This window comes from Eubalaena glacialis, chromosome 8 (genome assembly GCF_028564815.1).
Source record: "Eubalaena glacialis isolate mEubGla1 chromosome 8, mEubGla1.1.hap2.+ XY, whole genome shotgun sequence".
Taxonomy (NCBI): Eukaryota; Metazoa; Chordata; class Mammalia; order Artiodactyla; family Balaenidae; genus Eubalaena; species Eubalaena glacialis.
In genome coordinates this window covers 15,163,314-15,186,657 of record NC_083723.1, presented here as the reverse complement: position 1 = coordinate 15,186,657, position 23,344 = coordinate 15,163,314, and the positions used below count along the sequence as shown (strand labels likewise).

General features: G+C 40.4%; 1 protein-coding gene across 2 annotated transcripts in view; it reads right to left on the bottom strand.

The window, feature by feature from the left end:
* The window catches only part of AMPH (amphiphysin), a 189,643-nt gene that overhangs the window by 53,560 nt on the left and 112,739 nt on the right, over positions 1-23,344 (bottom strand). For both annotated transcript variants that reach the window (XM_061197580.1, XM_061197581.1), the window contains exons 4-9: positions 21,829-21,923; positions 18,253-18,348; positions 9,764-9,871; positions 7,816-7,901; positions 1,572-1,647; positions 844-926 (exon numbers count right to left, since the gene is read on the bottom strand). In XM_061197580.1, coding sequence (XP_061053563.1) covers positions 844-926; positions 1,572-1,647; positions 7,816-7,901; positions 9,764-9,871; positions 18,253-18,348; positions 21,829-21,923 — 544 coding nt within the window. The remainder of the gene's footprint in view (positions 1-843; positions 927-1,571; positions 1,648-7,815; positions 7,902-9,763; positions 9,872-18,252; positions 18,349-21,828; positions 21,924-23,344) is intronic.

Here is a 23,344-nt window from a genome sequence, read left to right as displayed (position 1 = left end):
AAACCAAACCAACGTTCAACAAAACCAAAACAACGCAGTGCTTGCAAGGTCAAGGTAGGAGGTAAGATGATGGTGAGGTCTCACCTACTTCCTTTTTCCTTTCCCCAAATGGATTCATTAAAGGTATAAGCACCAATAATAAGTATCAGGACTAACTGTTGTGAGTTTGGGGAATTCCCTTCTTCTCCAACTAAAGTAACAAGTGCACAACTAGAAATTATATGTAAGGAACTTCCCTGGTGGCACAGCAGTTAAGAATCCGCCTGTCAATGCAGGGGACACGGGTTCGAGCCCTGGTCTGGGAAGATCCCACATGCCGCAGAGCAACTAAGCCCGTGTGCCACAACTACTGAGCTCACGCGCCACAACTACTGAAGCCCATGCGCCTAGAGCCCGTGCTCCACAACAAGAGAAGCCACCGCAATGAGAAGCCCGCGCACTGCAACGAAGAGTAGCCCCCGCTCGCCGCAACTAAAGAAAAGCCCATGCACAGCAACAAAGACCCAATGCAGCCAAAAACAAATAAATAAAAATAAATAAATTTATTTAAAAAAAAGAAATTATATGTAAAAAACTGACACCACTGCTGGAAAGCAGAGAGAGGTAGATATCAACTCTATTGTGACAATGGCAAAAGTCCATGGAGATACATCTGAAGGCTAAAAGTCAATGTAAAAGCACAGAACTAAGGCTGGTGTCAGCCTCCAGATGGAAAGGCTCCTTGGTTTTAGATCTTTGGAGGATGAGTAAAAGAGCATAGGCTGATACAGACTGCAGAATTTGCAACAATCCTTGCTTTAAAGGTGTACAGACATGAACTTGGCTCTGATGAACATGGCCTACCTGGGAGCTCCTTGAATGGTGAAGGCCTTGTCAGCGTGCTGGTCACCCAATTTCGTCATCACTTCATATAGTTTGTGGCAAAGCTAAGGGGACAGAGGCCACTGCTGTAAGTCATTCTGGTGCAAATTCAGACTACTGACCCCAGAAAGGAATTGTTTATTGAAAAACTAAGAATCTTATGATAGTATGGATGGTCCCAGGATAATTTAACCTCTGAATAGGGTTCAACTTAAAATTCATGTCAAAACTGTCAGGCCACAAACACAAATAAACTAATATATATACAAACCAGAGCAGGAAAACTTATTGTTTACATTGATTCCATTAGAGATAAAGTCATACAACCTCCCTGCTGAACTAAGGAAATATTAATCGATGACAGAGCTGCTGACTATGTGAATATCTGGAGACCAATTTTTCCTGAGCCTAAAAGACTTGGAAATCCAACTTTAAAAACTGACTGAAAGAAAAAAAAAAAAAAGACTGTAAGACTGTAACACGCAGGCAGGGATTCATGAAAGCACAAACTAAAATCTTTACCAGATATACAGAACCGTGTGTCACTACAAAAAAAAATGTAGAAATATTATTGAGAGTCATAACACACTATTAAAAGAAACATGAAAGAGAGTGAATTCTTTGCATAATGCCGTGCCATTTCATTTGCTTCTAGAACAAACATTCATTTACTTTATATTCCATAAGGAAAAATAATCTTCATTACTCACCACCGCAATTTCCTTATGAAACTTGGCCTCTAGGCTAGAGACATTTTTGAAAGTATTGACATAAAATCCAACCCGTCTACCATGTAGAGATACAAAGAGGAAAGAAGAGATGGGAAAGACCGGTCAGCAAAACTGTATTTTCAATGGCAATGACATATATTAAAAACAGATTTTCTTTACGTAATTTTGAATAACATTGGATTAAATAAAAATACCTAACCCAATGTAGGCCCAACCTTTCCTCATCTGTTAATGAACAAAAACAGCTTCTTTTGGTATACAGCACCACCTTTCCTAGAGTGTTGGTAATAACCCCAAGATATGGTTCTCACACTTCAATGTGCACCAGGATCACTTGGAGGTTTGTTTCTGATTCAGTAGGTCTGAAGTGGGGACTGAGAATTTGAATTTCTAGCAAGCTCTAGGTAATACTGATGGCGCTGGCTCAGAGATAACACTTTTGGAACCACTGCCCTAAGCATTTGTATTTTAGATTTGTATCTTGTAAAACTTTTCAGATAGAGAAGTTTATTAATTTTTACAAAATATAAATGGTCTAGTTTTGGTATCATATGTTTGGATTCTGAAATTTGTTTTGATAGAGAGAAATAAAAAAACCTACAAATTAATTACAATTTTTCAGCTGAAGGGAGAGTGTACTTTCATTGAACAAATAAAAACACAAGCTATTCATTTGCAATACCTCAAACACATTTGTGAAGTAAAGTCATGGTGGGGGGCTTCTGTGAAATGAGCAAGGTCCCCTCAGTCTTCATTTTTAGGTCCCTAATAGTAAGCACACCAGTCAGCTCAGTGGATCCAGCCCAGTATCCCCAGTATAAGTTCCCTTTGCTCTAAACGAGGGCTCTTTGGACTCTATATTTAATTCAGTCCTTCTGACTCCATATGAGTAAATTACTACTTTGATTTAATTCATGTTCTTTTTTCAATGACATTCTCAAAAATCATCCCAGAATCCTGATTGGTTAATTAGATTCCAAATGCCAATCAAGAGCAAGAAAGGACCAGAAATACTAAATAGGTCTAATATATGGAATAAACATATATTCAGGGAGTTTATAATAAGAATACTTATTGGGGAATAAGAATGTGCCCATACACAGTAGGCACCCCTCTTATTTAAACAAAAAGTTGAAAGGGTAGAGAAAACGGGGCGTCTAGTGGCTTAGCTGTGCCTTGTGGTGAGTCAAATTCCAAACAGTAGAGGTGGATGAATGTTGCATCATCATTAAAGCCAATAAAAAGAAGAGCCATCTAAGCACTTTCTTATATTCCCTCACTTAACCCTCATAACAACCCCCAACGCAGTGATTCTCATTTTATATCCAAAAAAACTGAGGCACAGAGAGTTTTACTGTCCCAGGCCATGCAATTAATAAGTAGAGAACCAGTATTTGGTTGCAAAAGGAGGAAAACGCAATAGAAAAGCATGGAATGTTTGCCAAGAAATTCTGCTGAAGCATGAATGTTGTTATTTCCATGCTTTCTCATGAATTACGTGGCTTAGAATTTTAATAAAATAAAAGCTAGAAGTTCAATTTAGAGGTTCAGAAATGAAACAATAGTTGAGTGCTAAAATCCATTCTACCAATAAGACTTACTTCTCCTAGGGCTTAACCTGTACCTTAGATTCCTACCATGTTTCACTTAATCTTTTTTTTTTCTTTATAAGATTAGTTTATTTGGGTTTTCTTCATCTTTTTGTTTCAGCTTCATTAAGGTCTGATCGACAAATAAAATTGTACGATATTTAAAGCGACATGATGGTGACCTGATATATACATTGTGAAAGGACTCCCCCCCAACTAGTTAATGAACACACCCATTACCTAACATATTTATCTTTTTCTTGTAGAACATTTAAGTTCTATTAGCAAATTTCAATTATATAACACAGTGTTATCAACTACAGTCACCATATTTTACATTAGGTCCTCAGTCCTTATTCATTAGAGCTGAAAGTTTGTACCTTTTACCAACCTCTCCCTACTTCCCCCACCGCCAGCACCTGGCAACCACTTTTCTACGCTGTTTCTATGAGTTTGCCTTTTTTAAAAAAAGATACCACATATAAGCGATACCATGCAGTATAACCTCACACCTTTTAGAATGGATATCATCAGAACGGCAAGAGAAAACAAATGTTGGCAAAGATGTGGAGAAAAGGGAGCCCTTGTGCACTGTTGGTGGGAATGTACATTGGTGCAGCTGCTATGGAAAACAGTATGGAGATTCCTCAAAAAATTAAAAATAGAACTATCATACGATCCAGCAATTCCACTTCTGGATATATGTACGTGAGGGACTGGAGACAGAATCTCAAAGAGATACCTGCACTTCCATGTTCATTGCAGCGTTATTCACAATAGCCAAGATACAGAAACAATCCGAGTGTCCATCAACTGATGAGTGGATAAAGAAGATGTGATATATAGATACAATGAAACATTACTCAGCCATGAGAAAGAAGGAAATCCTGCCATTTGTGACAAGACGTATAGACCTTGAGGGTATTATGCTAAGTGAAATAAGCCAGACAGAGAAAGACAAATGAATGTTTCGTTCAATCTTAATATTCTTTATCTACAGTGATCATGTGGCCCTGAATTCACCTATTTTTTCTTTTAATTTATTTAAAGTACAGTTGACCCTTGAACAACACAGGTTTGAACTGTGCAGATCCACTTACACATGGATTTTTTCGATAAAGATAGTACCTGTATTTTCAGTTGACAGATCTTTAAATTAACTAAGTGTAGAGGAAAGCTTGTGTTCAATAAGAGATCATAATATGTGGAGTCAAAAGAACTAGGGTTTGAGTTCTGATTCTAGCTGAACCGTTTCAGTTTCCTGCCCTTGGATGAGTCATTTACCAATTCTTTTGTTTTTGAGGCAGAGCTAGCAGTATTCGGGTTTTAGACTGTATGGGGGTCAGCAACCCTGCGCTGTTCAGGAGAACTGTAATATACATAGTCATGTATATGTCTGTACACACACGCACACACACGTTAATAAAGAAAATCCTGGCACAGTGTGTTTGGGAAATAGTTAGTACTCGGAGGGTCAGATCAGAAGCCTGGGAGGTGACAGCCTGGGGAGACAGAGGACCTTCCAGACCAGGAAGCACGCATTTATTTGCAGGCAACAGTTACTTACAGCCCATGGCCCTGTTGGACCTGGGGAAAGGAGAGGACTTGGACCTGTATTTGAGGAAGCTAACTAAGACAGAGGCTGGATGGGAGAGGAGAGACTGCACGTGTCCTGACAACATCGTGCAGAGGGACCCAGCTCTTGCATGGTTTGCAAAGGAGTCTTCCTGGGACACTTGAACTGGCAGCCTAGGACCCCAATCATGCAGACGGTAGTTCCTCATTCAATTACTAGACAAAGAGACTATCTAACTCTGGCTGCACACCTGGTGGTGGGCTAAGGTGGCTCCAGACACTAACAATCCAGTTGGAGGAGCACGTGAAGGCTGACTGATGAACATATGCTCCATTCATACTGGTGAGAGAAAGAAGCAGATTTCAGAACAGCATGCGAGTGTTAAAGGTACCACAAAAGGCCATACATGATGAAATAGCAAAAATTAGCAGATACGCCAGAAACAGCTGAAGGAACCAAGAGGAGAGGAGAGTGATGGTCCCTGCGCCAGCTGCAAACACCTGCTTGAGAGGACAAACAGGCTGCCCTGAAGAAGGGTCAGATTTAAATAGAGATGGGGGAGGGGGGTGAAGTTGAAGTTGATGGTGGGTATCGTTTTATTTGCATCGATTTTTCACTATAATAAACAAAACCCTAATGAAGACCTATGACTTGAACTCCGGGCCCAGCTTTACTAGTTCCTTTGAATAAGCTTCTTGATTGTAAATGCTGGGTGAAAGGCACAGAAAATAGAAGCTTCGATGGGCACTGCCGACCTGCTCCCCCTTCTATTCCCTCAACTTTGAATGTGACTGGACACAAAACCTTTGTTAATATGATGAGAAAGAGTTAGCATCTCACCAACTATTTAATTATGTATATTCCTTTAATGAAAGGTGAGTTAACATTTTTTCGTTCATTTATTTATCACCCATTTGAATTTCTCCTTTTGTGAGTCATCTATTCATAGTTTGCTTATTTCCTGGTGCTTGTTTTATTCTTATTTATTTATAAGGGATTTTCTATTAAACATATTGAACTTTGAATACATTGAGCAAAAACAAGAATCCCCCTTCTTCTGTCTTTAAATTCTGTTTCCTGATACACAGCATATCTTGTTTATATCAATGATTACTTAGAGAAAAAACTGGCACAGTACTAGAGAGAAATACCTTATTTAGAATGACTAAACAAACATCCACAATTTTCTAATATGTTTATTGTTTCCTTTTAGAACTGAGAAATTAAATCAACTAGATGTATTTAATTGAGAAAAAAGTTCAATATTTTTAATGCAACTTATCATATAGTGATTCTCTCCAATTTATGAAATCAGAGATTCTTTCAAAGTAGGGACTGCCTTGGTCTAGTTCATGAGTATAGGCCCAGCACCTAATATAGCAGAACAGGACAGAACAGGCATGCAGTAAATAGTCCATGAATACATGAATGAATGAATGAATGAATGAGCAAACGAACAAACCAATGAATGAACAAATTTGGCACTCATTCCACTGGAAGGGCACATTCTGACTATAACCTTGGCTTGTAAAAAACTAGTGTCACCAGCAGTAAAATATACACCCACAAAGAGTACCAGGCTCTGAATTCTCATATTATCTGCTTGGGAGGTTTCATTTCACAAGTTCTTCATAAACAAGGGACTCTGAGACATTACCATTTCCCCAAAGGACTTGTCTGAGGCATCCTCAGGTCCCTCCTGGTCAGCTGTCAAGGCCAACTTAATTTCTTTATTAAGATGTTTCTTTGTTCTCGGAAATGGTGGAAAGGATTAAAAGCTCAGCTTACCGCAGTCCCAGCTTGCCAGCCAGGACGCTCACCCCTCAGCACTGCCCTGAGGGAAGCCTGTCCCCGCTGGGAGCTGGTCACTGCTTCCCCCAGAGCCCCCTGCGATGGAAGAAGACTACTCTGCCTATAAGTCTGTTTCTGTCTCATAGATAGGTTCATTTGTGCCATATTTTAGATTCCACATATAAGTGATATCATATGGGATTTGTCTTTCTCTTTCTGACTTAACTTCACTTATGATCATGTCTAGTTGCATCCATGTTGCTGCAAATGGCATTATTTCGTTCTTTTTTATGGCTGAGTAGTATTCCATTGTATATACGTACCATCTCTTCTTTATTCATTCATCTGTCAATGGACATTTAGGTTGCTTCCATGTTTTGGCTATTGTGAATAGTGCTGTTATGAATATAGGGGCGCATATATCTTTTTGAATTAGAGTTTTCATCTTTTCTGGATATATGCCCAGGAGTAGGATTGCTGGATCCTATGGTAATTCTATTTTTAGTTTTCTGAGGAACCTCCATACTGTTTTCCATAGTGGCTGCACCAATTTACAGTCTCACCAACAGTGTACTAGGGTTCCCTTTTCTCCATATCCTCGCCAAGATTTAGGATTTGACTTAAAGCAGTGCTGAATGACAAGCACAGTTCTGTTTATTCAGGGTGGTAGCATGGGGGTGCTGATGGAAATTGAGAGATATAAGGTCCCACTTCACCCAACAAATTCTTGTTCAACCACTGAGTGGGAAAACTGCACTTAATGGCATGAGAAATGCAGAATACCTGTAAATAAGAAGAATATTTAACGTCTAAAATAGGAATGAAGTTCGGGTTAACAGGTAAGGGCTGAAAGTAGAGGCTTCGTATCAAAGACAGAAGACTAGATGAGCTATTGGAATAAAGGAAGTTCTTCCAAAAGCTAAAAGAGTATCCTTGTAAATTTCAAGGTTAAGGACAGTTCTCCTAATGGTTCTTAATTGAGATTTGGGTCTCCACTTGAGAAATATACCAAGGTCTAAAACTGTGCCATCCAATGTAGTAGCTGCTAGCCACATCAGGTTATTTAAATTTAAAAGAGTTAAAGAGAAATCATTTTAATTTAAAATTCAGTTCCCCGGTCATACATGTGGCAAGTAGCTACCATATTGGAAATTATAGATTATTGAACACTTCTATTACACAGTGCTGAAGCATCACAAGCAGTAAGACAAGATAAGGAATATTCATTGTTTGTGAACTTCTATAACCTGTACCGAAACATCTTTACCTTGACCATAACGATGGTAACTCTTCTTGTAAGTCAACGTTAAACTCTTCAAACACTTTCTGTGCTTTCTGAAATTCCTCTTCTGCCTAGAAGTGACACATAACATGTTTACACTAAAAAATATCACATAAACACAAGCCATTTCTAGACACAACAACATCACTTAATATAAAATAGGAATAGCTTTATGGCATCCTGGAAACATTTTGGGAAGGAGAGAATCCTGTAAAAATCCACAAGATTTTTTTCAATAAAAGTGGAATACTGGGGACTTCCCTGGTGGCGCAGTGGTTAAGAATCCACCTGCCAATGCAGAAGACATGGGTTTGATCCCTGGCCCGGGAAGATCCCACATGCCGCGGAGCAACTAAGCCCGCGAGCCACAACTACTGAGCCCACGTGCCACAGCTACTGAAGCCTGAGTGCCCAGAGCCTGTGCTCTGCAACAAGAGAAGCCACTGCAATGAGAAGCCCATGCACTGCAACAAAGAGTAGCCCCTGCTCGCCGCAACTAAAGAAAGCCCACGCGCAGCAACGAAGACCCAACGCAGCCAAAAATAAATAAATAATTAATTTTTAAAAAAGTGAAATACTGAATCTTATTTCAAAAGGACAACGTGATTGATTACAATGGTTGCTCTTGCATCTCTTACAGAGTCATTCATTCTACAAAAATTCATTAACAGCCTGTCACATACACTGCTCTGCTCGGGATACTGGACATGGATGCTTCTCCAAGAAATTCCCTGTCTATTGGGAAGTCTAAGTAATTACACTACAAGAAAGGGCTTATAAGCTGTTATGGAGCATGCTATTAAGGAAGATGGTGCAAGGAATAGAGAAGGTTCCATAGGGCAGGTGATGTTTTAACTTGATATCAAATCTTGAAGAATGAGCAAATGTTTGCTAACAAAGGGGATGGAGAATGGACTGCAATACATAAAAGGTGGAGTTGCTGGAGTTGGGATGCTAGCTCACTAACCATGTGGACTTGTCAGACTGCTCCACCTTTGTGCACCTCAAATCCGTAAAATGGACATAGCAATGCCCACCTCACAGGTGTTGTGAGTATTAAAGAAAGAGGATGTAAATGAAGTGTTGAACATGGTGCCTGGCACCTCAGGGGCCTCACGTGAAGGGCAGCTCTTATCACAGCTGCTCAGGAGCTGGTATCGTAGGTCACGGGGGCTCCAGCTTAGGACATGTGTAGAGGAAGGAAAGGAGGGGAAAGAAGACTTGAAAGTTGACAAGGATGGAGAGGTGAGTCAGAACCAAATTGCGAAGGTCGCATGGGCCATGGTAAGGAATTTAGAATTTTTTTTCTACAGGCAATGGGAGCCATTAAAAGACTTAAGCAGTGGAGAAACTCTATCTAGATATGTGCCGCAGAAAGGCCATCCAGGCAGCTGTGTGTGTGCAGATGGGGGAAGGCAAGACTGGATGCCAAGTGAGAAGTCAGCAGGTGTCTCCAGTGAGTTGTCAGCCAATGACTGACATACATGGTAAAAGCTCCGGAAATGGGTTTTCTAAAAGAAAAAGCATGTCATGCAATTGTAGTACACATCTGTACTCTCAAGCACAATTTATGTGTGAGAATTTCATACTTGATTTCCTAGCTGAATCTGCATTCTGGCATCAAGTATGGAGCACGACCACAGAAAGAATGTAAGGCCGCATTACTTTCTTTGATCAGGCAGTACTGCTGGGGGCGAACGTTTATTATGATGAAAGTTGAGCCAGGGTCACCCATGTGAACTCTACTATGACCTGAAAACCCTTAATGTTACTTAAAAATTATGGACAGCAGCCCACAAGCACCGTACTTCAGTTTCAATTCTGTCCTGATTCCAATCTCCATGAGAAAGGAAAGATTTCATTTTCAAAAGCAAAGTTGCTATATAGGTCACAGAACATGGAGAGTGGTGACAAGAGTGGGATCGGTCCCTACCTTAGAGATGCGACTCTCGTCCTTCCTCTTGGAGCTCTGCAAAGCTTCCAGATGGTGGCGGGCACTGTCATAGTCTACCAGCTTCCTGCTGCGCTTTGCAATGCGGTTCTGCCAACAGGGAAACACATGCGCTAAGAAAGAGACACGGTCACAGACTCTCTTCTGGACTGCCAAAACGCCTTCCTTGTCCGCAGTAGCTGAGGACCTTGACCGGAGATCAAGGTGAACCAGAATTTCACTAGACAAATGATCCCTGGAAAACAGACTACAGCCTCCGCTCCTTTGTGTGAAAACCATGAGGTAAAGGCCTCCCTTCCAATAATACCTAGGACAATCATGAGGAGGTGAAGGCAGAATTTGCAAAGACCAGAGAAATTCCAGAGCTGGTTGAGGGAAGCACATAAACCTATACTCTCTGTTAGTCTCTATTCTAGATCTTTAAATGTTCCATTGGAAGATAGTACAAGACAATATTAGGATTTGGTTTTATAATTCTAATAGCACTCACACTAACAGCAGTTCTATAAATCAGATTTACTTCCTAAGAAACCCTTTTTCCTAGAAGTGTTTGTCAATCCTTTTGTTCATTCAAATTATCTGAGGAGATTTAAAAATATATTGATTTCTAGAGACTTTTGTTTCCAGTTAGGATATAGAGAGCTGCAAAGAATGTTACTGCCACACTAGCAAGAAAAAAATCTGGATAATTTATAAAAGCATAAATTGTCTTGATTGTATCACAGACATGAAGTCACAAGGCAATAAAGGAATCTCAATTCCAAAGAGGGATGAGTCTCTTCAAGGAGAGATGAGACATACCAACTCTTTCACCTTTGGCAGGTAAAAGCTGTGGCCACCATACAAGTGGACAAGAAATAGTCAGCTAAAATTTTAACACATTGTTTAAGGTCTATTGTGGGCTAACGTGTCAGTTTGGAATAGCTGGGTGTCCAAGACACAAAGGGAAGTTGCACTTATGGGCAAGCTCTTTCCTTGGGCCTCCATTGGATGCTATGAGAAAGTCTGGGCACAAGACACTCCCTTGCAGTGCAAGTGAGAATGAGATGATCTCTGATGGCTATGGGGGTAGAAATACAAAGCCCTGCCCATTCCCTTGGACATTTTTCTCTTTACAAAGCAAAAGCCTTAAGCCACTTGAGGAGGAAACGACAGATCCTCTGGTCCACAGAGACCAGGCAGAGATCCACTGATTCTGGGGGAAAGGTAGAAGCAAAATCAATCTGGCCCCAGTGATGGATAGGAATCCCTTGGACCCCTAGATATATTCAAAAATAATTGTAACACACAGAAGAGTGGGAGAAAAAATCTCAACCCATAGGGGAGGAACATAAAACCCTCTTGGGCCCAAGATCTGATTCCTACAACAAGAAGAGGTCTGATCCCACTTGGGTAGGGGCAGGAAACTCCTGCTCAAGATCAACCACACATATGAGGCCGACTTTGCCTACGACAGGCCAGGAAAGTATAACATAAAACAGCCTTGCCTCCACTCCAAGCCCAGCACTGAATAACAAGAAACAGCTGCCTACCACTGGAGAAAGGACAAGTGTATGGAGAGAGACCCCCTCTGAAATACTGGCACACAAGGACACCTGAAATCTGAGGGGGGGCAGGAACACTGAGAAAAACTCTCTGGCATCCAAGGGCCCAACCAATGTGGGTCAAAGTAGAGGCAAAAACTAGACTTCAACCCAAGAGTCTGAAAATTTTAGAGATGTTGGACTATAATATATACGTGTAAGGTATTAGCAGCCCAATTCTACAGGAATTTGAAAGCGACAGTGCGCTGAAAGTAACAATAGCAACAACAAAACACAAATCCAGCTCAAGCTGCAAGCAGATTAATTTGAACTCTCACACTACTGGCTTGACAAAAAGGCATGCCCATTTCCAGGCATAAATATTACTCCAGTCTTCACTATTCTATACACGATGTCTGGCATTCAATTAAAAATTTTGAAACACACACATTAAAAAAAGAAAAACGGCCCATGAGAAAAGACAGAGCAAGCAACAGAAACAGACTCAGACATGACCCAAATGTTGGAAGTATTAGTCAGTAATTTTTTTTGGGGGGCTGCACCCATGCAGCATGTGGGATCTTAGTTCCCTGACCAGGGATTGAACCTGTGCCCCCTGCAGTGGAAGTGCAGAGTCTTAACCACTGGACTGCCAGGGAAGTCCCCAGTCAGTAATTTTAAAATAACTATGACTAATATGTTAAAGTATCTAGTTGGAAAAGGTAGACAAAATACATAAACAGATAGGGAATTTCAACAGATACATGGAAATTTAGCTAAATGGAAATCAAATGGAAATGATAAAATTTATCAGAGAGGAGAAATTTCTTCATTAGACTTAAAACAGCTGAGGAAAGAAACAGTACAGTTCAAGACAAATGAAATGAAGAGAAAATTTTCTCATTAAAACACAGAGAGGGACTTCCCTGGTGGCACAGTGGTTAAGAATCCGCCTGCCAATGCAGGGGACACGGGTTCGAGCCCTGGTCCGGGAGGATCCCACATGCCGTGGAGCAACTAAGCCCGTGCGTCACAACTACTGAGCCTGCGCTCTAGAGCCTGCGAGCCACAACTACTGATGCTGCGTGCCACAACTACTGATGCCTGCACGCCTAGAGCCCGTGCTCCACAACAAGAGAAGCCACTGCAATGAGAAGCCCACACACCACAATGAAGAGTAGCCCCTGCTCGCCGCAACTAGAGAAAGCCCACACCCAGCAATGAAGACCCAATGAAGCCAAAAATAAAAATAAATTAATTAATTTTAAAAAAATCACTTAAAAAAACCCCACAAAGTGAGCAAAAGTTTAAAAAAAAAAAAAGAATCAAGCATACAAGACTTATAATACAATATCAAATATCAAACAGTCTAACATCATGTAATTGGAATCTCAAAGAGATGAGAGGGAGCGGCAGAAGAAATATTTGAAGTGATAATGGCTAAGAATTTTATAAAGTAAGGAAGACACCAAAGTACACATCCAAGAAATTCATAGACTCCCAAGAGGGATAAATACCAAACAAGACACAGACAGCTACACCAAAACCAAACTGCTTAAAATCAAGAATAGAGAAAAAAAATAAGTACAAACGTAAGAATTACAGAAGACTAGTCTTCAGAAACTGTGCAAGCCAGAATACAATGGAGTAGCTAGCATCTCTTAAGCACTGAAAAATAAAAAATCAAGACAGACTTTTAGAATTCTATTCCCAGTGAAAATACCTTCCAAAAGTAAAGGTGAAATACACGTTTTTTAAAAGACAAACAAAAGCTGGGGGAACTCATTGCCATATAAGAACTTTAATACCAACAGGAGCTGTACAAAGAAATGAGTACCAGAAATGGTAAAAATTAAGGTAAATAGACAAGATTTTGGTTTTTTACTTTTAATTGCTTGAAAAGGTCACTGAACTAGAGAAAAGCAGAAACAATAGATCGTGGGCTTTATAACCTATGTATAGGGAAAATATACGACAATAATAGTACAAGGGAAGGGCGGAAGGAGCTGGAAATATACTGCTATAAGGTTCTTAGACTGGACATAAAGTGCTGCAACGTTATTTGAAGTTAGACATGATAAGTTAAAGATGTACATCGCAAACTGTAGGGCAATCACTAAAAATTAAGTTAAAGAGGATCAACTAATAAGCAAGTAGTGTAAAATATACTGATTCCTGAGCCCCAGACTAAGAGATTCTGATTTAGTTAGTCTGAGGCAAAGTCCAGGCATCTGTCCTGTTTAAAAAAATCCCCAGTGGTCTAGTTGTGCCCAGCTAGTCTAATACTGAGAACTGCAGAAGAGGATCCTTAAAAAACTTTAAATTTCATATGGTAGGAAGAAGAAAAACAACAATAATATAAATGTTTAGGGTTTACAAAATATAGTCCTCTGGATCCTCACAGCAATGCCCAGTATGGGTGTTTCAGGGATTTTACAGGTAGGGAATTTGAAGTTGCATGAGATTAACCTCTAACTTGTCCAGAATTACTCAGAAAGTCTGTGGCGAAAGATGAATTAGTTATCAGCCCCGGGACCAGCGCCAAGAGTAGGGTGACTCCAGTGAGACACCTAGGGCACAGCATTTAAGGAGGCTCTCACTCTTGGGGTAATGTTAGTGGAGGGTCAGCAGTCCAAGTAGGTGCCTCCTTATATTTTGAACCCTCATGTCCTCACTTGTCTCACTCAGTCCCTGCCCCTGATGCTTGGTTAGTACTCTTTCTAGCAGTGCCCAGGTGTCTCTGACAGACTCTGTCATCCAGCTACCATCTGTCACTCTGTGCTACTCCTCTACACCCCCTTCAGGGGTGATGACAGGTGGCGCGGGGCAGTTTCTCTCATTTAGCTGCTTCCAACCCCTTTCACTTTACCCTCTGCACCGACCACTTCCGACTGGTGTCAGTGGAAGGATGGCTGACGTACCACGTTCACTCAAAATATGCGATGAATTAGCCCAGGCAGAGTAGAGAGAAGGGTGCTAACAAGGTGACAAAGCTCATTACTTTCAGCAGACATCTGTTACCTTCCAAGGAGCACTGCCCCCTGAGGTAGTGGCCTTGTGTAACTCTGTGGAAACTTTTACAAAGCTCTGCTTTGTGGACTTGGTCGGGGGTGGGGAGGTTGTCCTTTAGTATCTTCCAAAAAAGCAAATCTTGATGCTTTGAAGATAAACTTGATTTTCGAAAAGAGCCAAAATTCAGCTACTTCCAAGCCTGGGAACAGTGCACTGGATCATCTTATTTTTTGTTCAAAAACAAGAAGTGAAGTAAATAATGTGAGTCATTTTCTTGTGTAACTGACAAGTCAATTACAGAGTACAGCTTACCATGGTAGAAGTGACATTTTGAAGGCCATCACTCATTTTGACGCATATATTTTTGTGTTGACAAAACATATCAATCTTATTGCCTTACCTATCTGATATTTGGGAAACCTGAAAAAAGAATCACATCTCCTAAGAAAGGGTAGAGTTAATACACTATAGCTTTCACATGGAAAATGATACAATTCTTATTTAATCATCCAATAGTAAATTTTATTAAATAAATTTACTAGCTTAATCGTAAATAGTTTAATTAAATGGCTTTTTAAATATTTACTTATTTTAGTTATTTATTTATTTTTATTATTTTTGGCTGTGTCGGGTCTTAGTTGCAGAGCTTGGGCTTTTCTCTAGTTGTGGCGTGTGGGTTTTCTCTCTCTAGTTGTGGTGCTGGGGCTCCAGAGCACGTGGGCTCTGGAGCTGTGGGATCTTAGTTCCCCGACCAGGGATCGAACTTGTGTTCCCTGCATTGGAAGGTGGATTCTTTACCACTGGACCACAAGGGAAGTCTCCATTAAATGGTTTAATTAAAAGTTCTTCAGATTCCCAACTATGCATTGACCGTATGCAGTAAAGAAAATAATTTACTAAATTTTTTAAAAATTTCAACAATAACCCCAATTTGGAATTCATTTTGGCCCACTGCTGTAAATATATGCTTAATGGCTCATGCACAGCTGCCAAGATAAAATCTAAACTTCATTTTACAATAACTGCTAACAGCTGTAAGCCTGTGTAGGTTGGGGACAAGCTAGCTCTTATTATAACATTGATTTTAGATGTCAGGGCTGCACAACAAAAACTGTAACACCAGGTGCCCTGCCAATCACAGTTGGAAAAGTCAAACACCATCCCCTCATGAACGGTACTGCATAGCCCGTGCTGATGGGCTGCAGTAAATATTTGGAAATTTGCCTAACCATGCACACCCTGTTGATGTTAATGAGTCAAGAAGTCAACTGTGTTCCAGGCTTTGAAAATGCTCCACTGTATTTTTAATCATAATCCTCCTTTTCATCAATAACCCATTCATTACATAATCTCTCAGCACTCACTTTATGAAGTGACAGAGTCTGTATCCACATCTAACTTCCGTCCATTGAGTAAAAGGCACAACATCTGTGTATGTTCACAGAAGAAAAGTCTTTCAACTATTAGAAACAGCTATCCCAACTGCTCTCCAACCCCAAATTGTTTCCTTTCCAAGTTAAACACTGCTATTTCCTTCACCGTTCACCATATGAAATGGTTTCACAATTGTCTATCTTGGTTGAAACCCTATGTGGATGCTCTAATATCCTAAATGTGACTTCAGAGAAATAGAGAGAGAGAATATGTAGGCTCTTTCGATGATGCAGGTAAAACCATGGTACATATTTCATTTATCTTCAGGGAATCCAGCTAGATAACATGAATCCAAATCTCTCATGTAAGATGTTTCAGTAACTGGAGGATCATCTTTGTGTGTGACCTCAGCCATGGACACCATGGACCACAGGAAAAGAACTGCTTAAACAGAATAAAAGGACTTCCCTGGTGGCACAATGGTTAAGAATCCGCCTGCCAATGCAGGGGACACGGGTTCGAGCCCTGGTCTGGGAAGATCCCATATGCCGCGGAGCAACTAAGCCCGTGTACCACAACTACTAAGCCCACGTGCTACAACTACTGAAGCCCGTGTGCCTAGAGCCTGTGCTCTGCACCAAAGAGAGGCCACTGCAATGAGAAGCCCACACTCAGCAACGCAGACCCAACGCAGCCAAAATTAAATTAATTAATTAAAAAAAATAGAATAAAAGTTCCACTGAGTGTTTCAACAAACTGAAAAGACTAACCAACATAATCCATCATGAGTTTATTTTAATCTCTCTCTGTTTCAACAAAGGTACTTTTGTATGTCTTCTGAAATGTTACGCTCCTAGAGAGAACGGTCAATTTCCAAATAGCTATTGCTGGGCAGTATCATAACAAATAACAAATAACAAACAGATCCTTCACACATTATTGATGATACTAAGTTTTTGTTCCTGAAGCTCAACTTTTCAAATGTATTCTCCTGTAGTCAATCACAGCCTTTATTTGCTTATCTAAGTTGTACTATCAAATATTATATGAATAATTTAGACAAGTTGCGAGGTTCTTTGAAATTTTCAAGTAGGAAGACAAACTTTTCTTTCACCTAATTTATTAGGAATTGATTTTTATGGAGACTGAATGACCACGCAATAAACAGTATTCTAAAGCGTGATAATAATTCTGAGACTGTTTGCTCCACAAATGCTGCAAATTCCAAGACAAAATGTCAATGCTTATCAAATTATCTGAAGATATCTCAAAACACATTCCCTGTGTACAGAATTTTAATTTTTTTAAAAATTGTTTAATTTCTTAGAAAAATTTTAAAACTGACTTAACACCTTTCCAAATTAAGATGTAGCTATACAATGATTCGGTAAAGCATTAGGCTGCCTACTACGATAACATCACCTAGAATACGTCATTTGGATTTGTTCTCTGGGACATTTTGCCAGCAAGACAAATGTGTCCAGTCTGATCCACTTCGGTTTTTGTCTGGTGCCTCTGGTGTCCCAAAACACACTTCAGGTGTTGGCCATCTAGCGTTAGGCATTCTGTGTGGGACTGAGAAAACTAACGTTATTGATAGGAGTATAGTTTTGGCCAAGACGCTTCACTATGTTTCATGGCCAAGGGCGGTGCACATTATTGCAGATTGTTTCCTGGTGTTTGGCAATGGCTATAAAGAAGGCCAGGTAAAAATGGAACTTCATATCAGAGGTCACCTAGTAAGATACTGAAAATGCCCATGGACGCTGGTTCGTGGCCTCCTCGCTCTACAGGAAGGGCAGCACATGGCTGTCTTACCTAGCAGTCCTCTTTGAGCTGGGAGAACAACTAGGGAGCAGATCTATTAACGCTACCATTTGCTATATACAGCCCTGATGGTTTAAAGACCATCTATACCTTAAGAGTCAATTTCAAATCTGTGATATTCAATCCTTCACTTGTATATTTTCCTTTCAATGAATCCAAGTGCCGAATAAGACAAATGTTTTAGACAAGATATTTTTAGATCCAGATGCAAATGTATTTGAAATGCTTACATCTTAAGAATTCAATGTGAACCTGAAAATTTCAAGGAGAGAAAAAATATGCAGGTGTACTATGAACATACACAAAATAAACAGTAAGGAAAAGATCAGATTTTGCTCTCACATGTGCAATGAAGTTTCTCCTTTACTTATGACCTTTGTTTATTCTAATGGAAATTCTTGCCAAATGCCATATAACCAAAAGGTTTGAACATAAGAAGACTGGAATTTTTTGGTATCTCTGATTTATGATTTTATATCTATAGGATTAAAAAGACTTCTGTAGAGAAATAAAAGCTGAAGCAGTTCATTAAAGGGGGAAATGTGATTTCTGGAACTATATTTCATTTTAAACTGTTAGGAACAGGATAAAAATCTCATGCTTAAATAAATGAAAAGTTACCAACTGTCTTTGATGTCAGCTTGAGGACTTTTAATTCTACTTATCTCTTGCCCATGTTTTAATAAGAACATGGGACCATTCAATTATTCCCTTTACAGACACAGAATAAAATACCTTTATGTCAGGAAATTGGCCCAGATAGGTGTCCAGTGTCAGCAAGGACCCATCCACTAGTTTTTGATGGAAGTCTTCCCACAGCACATCACATTTCTGAAAGAAAAAGAGAAATAAAGAGACAACTGCAGAATTATTTTAATTGGATAACTTTCACCAACTTCTAAACAACCTGAAACTATAAAATTAAATAAGTTCTACTTCCCTGGCTAGTAAATGCTAGAAAAGTGTGGATTATTTAAAAATACAGTAATTTGGCTACCAGTTCTAATTTATAATATAGGTTACCTAAGGGCTCAGCTCATTTAAAAATGTGTTTCTGATTCTGAATTACTAAAGAATGTAGAAACTTCAAAAGGTCCCCAGATTCCTATAAATGGACTTTGGGGCTAGGAGTCTGTGAAGAATTCCACCAAGACAGTTTGCTTCTGAAGCAATCCATGAAATTAGAAACCACTCCAGACAAACAACAAACCATTGCTGAAGCCTCCACATGGAGAGCAGAAAATTTAGTCATACTGGGAAGGGCCCTACCATTTATGGAATATCAATTATGATAAACACAATTGGTATTAGATATTATTATTATTGTTACTTCTATTACTGTCAAGGCATTGGGTTAAAAGCTGTATGTATCTCTGTGTGTGTGTGTGATTTAATTCTCACAATAGCCTTATGAAGAAAGTCTTACTGTTGCCATTATACAGAAGATGATGCTGAAGTCCAGAGATGTTACATAATTTGGCTAAGGTCATGCAGCTGGTATATGACAGACTCTGGTTTCAACCCTTGAATTTGAAGCCCATGATCTGTCGATGACACCAGGCTGCCTCACCAGAACAGAGTTCATATCCCAGCTGTGTGACTTTGGAAAACTGAACGTTCCTGAGTTTCAATTTCTCCAAGTATGTGAGTTGACAACATAAACTTGCTTCACAGAATCCCAGGCACGTAGTAAGCGCGCAAGAATATCATTCCATATTCCTCCCATTACTACATTTGGCGTCTCCTGACAATGTCTACCCTTTCTTTTTTCTTAGCAATAGCACGTCCAGTTTTAGCCGGCGCACGGCTGCCTGGGATACAGACCATACTTCCCAGCCTCCACTGCAGCCAAGTGTAGCCATGAGACTAAATTCTGCCAATGGGATGGACTTTCAGGAAGTGGCCCTAAGAGGCTTGTCCTCCATGCTTCCTCCTTCTTGCTGACTGGAAGACAGAAATGAGAGCTGATAGCCAGAGCTCAGAGAGTCATCTTGAACGTGGAGGTAGCAGCAGGGATGCAAAGACAGGCCCCTGATGCTCTTGGGTCCCCCATACAGCACCTGGGCTGCCAACCTCCAAGGTCGGTTATGTGAGAGAAGCTTCTCTCTTGTTGAAAACCACTTTTTAATGGTTGATTTGCTTCTCTTTTTCATGCGTTAAAACCCAATTCTAATTGTCATAGATCCTTATTAAGAATTTTATGCAAACAGGGACTTCCCTGGTGGCGCAGTGGGTAAGACTCCATGCTCCCAACGCAGGGGGCCTGGGTTCGATCCCAGGTCAGGGAACTAGATCCCACATGCAAGCCACGACTAAGAGTTCGCATGCCACAACTAAGGAGCCCATGTGCTGCAACTAAGGAGCCCACCTGCTCTATCTAAGACCCTGTGCAACCAAATAATTAATTAATTAATTAATTTAAAAAAAAAGAATTTTACACAAACAAAAAAATTTAAATCCACCGTACAAAGAGGCTTATCTTATGATATGAGCAGACCCCCGGAACATGCAGTGTCAGGTGCTTCACCATCAAAAGATGCCAAAAATCCTGGCAGCCACGAGGATCAAGGTAGCACAGCAGCTGTTTCCTTCGGAATCAACGTCAAGTGGCATTTGCCATACACAGAACTGTAACGTGGTGTTCTGAAAAGCCATTCACACAAGTTTCTACCATTCCCTTAAAAATTCTTCTTTTCACAATGAATTTTTAATTATACACCTCTAATCAGAAATTTACAAAATGAGTTAAGCCTTTAACAACACGCTGTTGAAACACAGTGTCTTTATATTTAAGAAATGTGAGAAGATGCAATCACTCAAAACTGCATTGGAAAATGGTGTGTGGAGGCTAGTTTTGTCTAATTCACATACTGAAAGTTTTCAAAAGAGGTAACAGAGCTCACAAAGAGCTTTCTTCATAAATAGATCTCAGTTTCTATCATAGTCATAACAAGATTATGACTTGTGATCAATGTGGGGATGTCAGAATTTTCGTGGAGCAGCCCAGGAAAGATGTTAACCCATCTTTCCAAAGGCTGCATAGATGATCAGCATGTCATGTACCAGACCCTTCCCTGAGTTGTGGCGGCCATATCTCTTAGGTCTTCTGTGCCTCATGAGAAGCAACGAGCTCCCATGAAGTGGGCATGATGACCAACCGTTCTTTGTTTTAACAAAAAACTTGGACATGAGAAAACCCCTGACAGCAGGCTTCCTAAGGTCAGTAATAATCACACACACTGTGCACTAGGTCGAGGATGTGAATACACAGACTTTAAGTGTGTTATTAGGAGATACAATTATTATTATTATTATTTTTAAAAACAAGTGTGTGGTTTTTTGTACAATTATTATTTATTTATTTATTTATTTATTTTTGGCTGTGTTGGGTCTTCGTTTCTGTGCGAGGGCTTTCTCTAGTTGCAGCAAGTGGGGGCCACTCTTCAACGCGGTGCGCGGGCCTCTCACTATCGCGGCCTCTCTTGTTGCGGAGCACAGGCTCCAGACACGCAGGCTCAGTAGTTGTGGCTCACGGGCCTAGTTGCTCCACGGAATGTGGGATCTTCCCAGACCAGGGCTCGAACCCGTGTCCCCTGCATTGGCGGGCAGACTCCCAACCACTGCACCACCAGGGAAGCCCCAGGAGATATAATTATTATTCTCACTTCGCCGATAAGGAAACTAAAGCCCAAGAAGATTAAAGAACTCATCTGATGTCACATCCCATTCTGCCTTCTTCAGAGCAACAATAACCACTTTCTCACTTCCCAGAGCCAGACAGCCTTGAGCTAGACGGTGCATTTCAGGTGCTAAGACATGTCTAAGGACGAAGCCTTTCATTAGTTAAATTCCTATTAGCAGGCCCTGTCCTCGGCCCTGCAGACCAGCGAATGGACCATCTGGTGGTAAAGTGAAAGAGATGCTCTTCCCAGATCCTGTGCCTGCTTTCAAGGAGGGACGGGGAAGAAGGCGCAGTACACAAAATCAGGCCATGAGCCAGTTCTCCTACTGGAATGGGCTAAGAAGTGTAGTAAGGGACAGAAAAGTGTTATTTTTATGTTGAAGAAAACCAATCTTTAAGCCACAGCTTTCTACCCAAGTGGCTTTATTATCATGTTCACTCCTCACTGCAAGTTTGGGTTGATCTGGATGGTGGAACTGCACAGTGCATTCTGGGTACACGGTGTCTCCTCATGATTAGGGCCATGAAGTGGTGAGAGGGGGTCAGGGGATGGGCTGAGTGAGCAGGACACGGTGGGAACCTCACAGAAGCCAACCCGGGGCCTCTCACGTGCTGTGACCAGCTCTTACCTCGCCAACCATTTTCACGTCTTCACGCCCGTACCAGTCGGGCTCATAGACTTCATGCAGCGACTCAGTGAGCTTCATGGAAGCCTCTTGCATGCCTAGCATTGGAGAAAAACAACTCCTGTTAGAGAGAGGTAGGTGAGGAGTCTCTTCCTCCTTTCCCTACTTTTCAAAGTGAGAGGAAAAATCTTGAATACTTGCTAATTGTTTAAGGAAAACCTGGGCAGGCACAATTGCTATTTGCCCCTGTAGTCCTGATTCTGACTACAGTGTGCATTTTCTAGTATTTTTAGGATAAAGATACATGCTGGGTCTTGAAAAAATCAACAAGGTGTTCTAGTCTAAAAACACCAATAATAATATGTCCTATTATGTGTGCTGTCACTTGCTAAATGGCATGAATCCGTAAATGTATGGGACACCTAGAATACTTACCTATAAAACTAAAGAGTTCTAAAACAATTAATACCAAATGACTTTAAATATTAGAAATAAAGCATTTTGGGGGGGTAAGCAGATAGAAGCAAAATCTATAGGATTTTCAGGCATCACTGAAAGGGCTTTAAGTGGCCTAAAAATTTTCAAAAGAAACAAGAAGTTGTTCTTTTTCCAATATTACTAAAAGCTATACATACAGTTTTAAGTCAGAACTCTCAAAAGCTTAGCGTTCTTAAGTCTATGGGTATTTTCAGAATTTTCATTAAGGTACAATTTGGTATGTTGCAAAAATCCGGTTATTAATAATAGGAAAGATATAAAGTTTCCCAGTGGAACATGGTGATACAAAGTATCACGAAGTCTCTTCCAGACTCCCTCTGCCCCTCCTTCAAAACATGGAGGGTAAAGTGTGGATTGCCGTGGAGACAGCTCAGGGCTGGGGACCGAACAGGGTGGAGTCTTTGGCTGGTGACTTGGAGAAGCGCCTCTTTGGCACCAGACTCTCCCTCACAGCTGGAAGGTGAGACCTGACCGAGTTGGTGTCCTGGTCTTTGTCACTAGGGGATATGAAAAGGGGCTGGATAGAAGGAGAGGAGAGAAGAACCATAGTGCTGCCATTAAAAATAAAAGACACATAAACTTAATGCCAGTGAATCAAAGAGGGAAAGTTTTTTGTTAAACTGAAAGCTGCAACACTCTAGACTCACCCACATGCTTGCTGAATTTAAGACAGTCAGTTCTGGGTTCAACAATGAGAGAAAAGGACAAAATAAAAGAAGATGGCTGAGGAGTTTGAGGTTTTTGAGCACAAGCTGCCTGTTCTCCTTGCTTGGCCCTTGCAATAAACCTTTCTCTGCTCTACAGAATAAAATAAAAAATAAAAAGAAGATGTCTGAAATGATCAAAGTATATCCTCGAAGAGTCACACAATGGAATATTACTCAGCCACAAAAAAGAATGAAATAATACCATTTGCAGCAACATGGATGGACTTAGAGATTATCACACTAAGTGAAGTAAGTCAGACAGAGAATTTCATATGATATCGCTTATAAAATGATACCAATGAATTTATTTACAA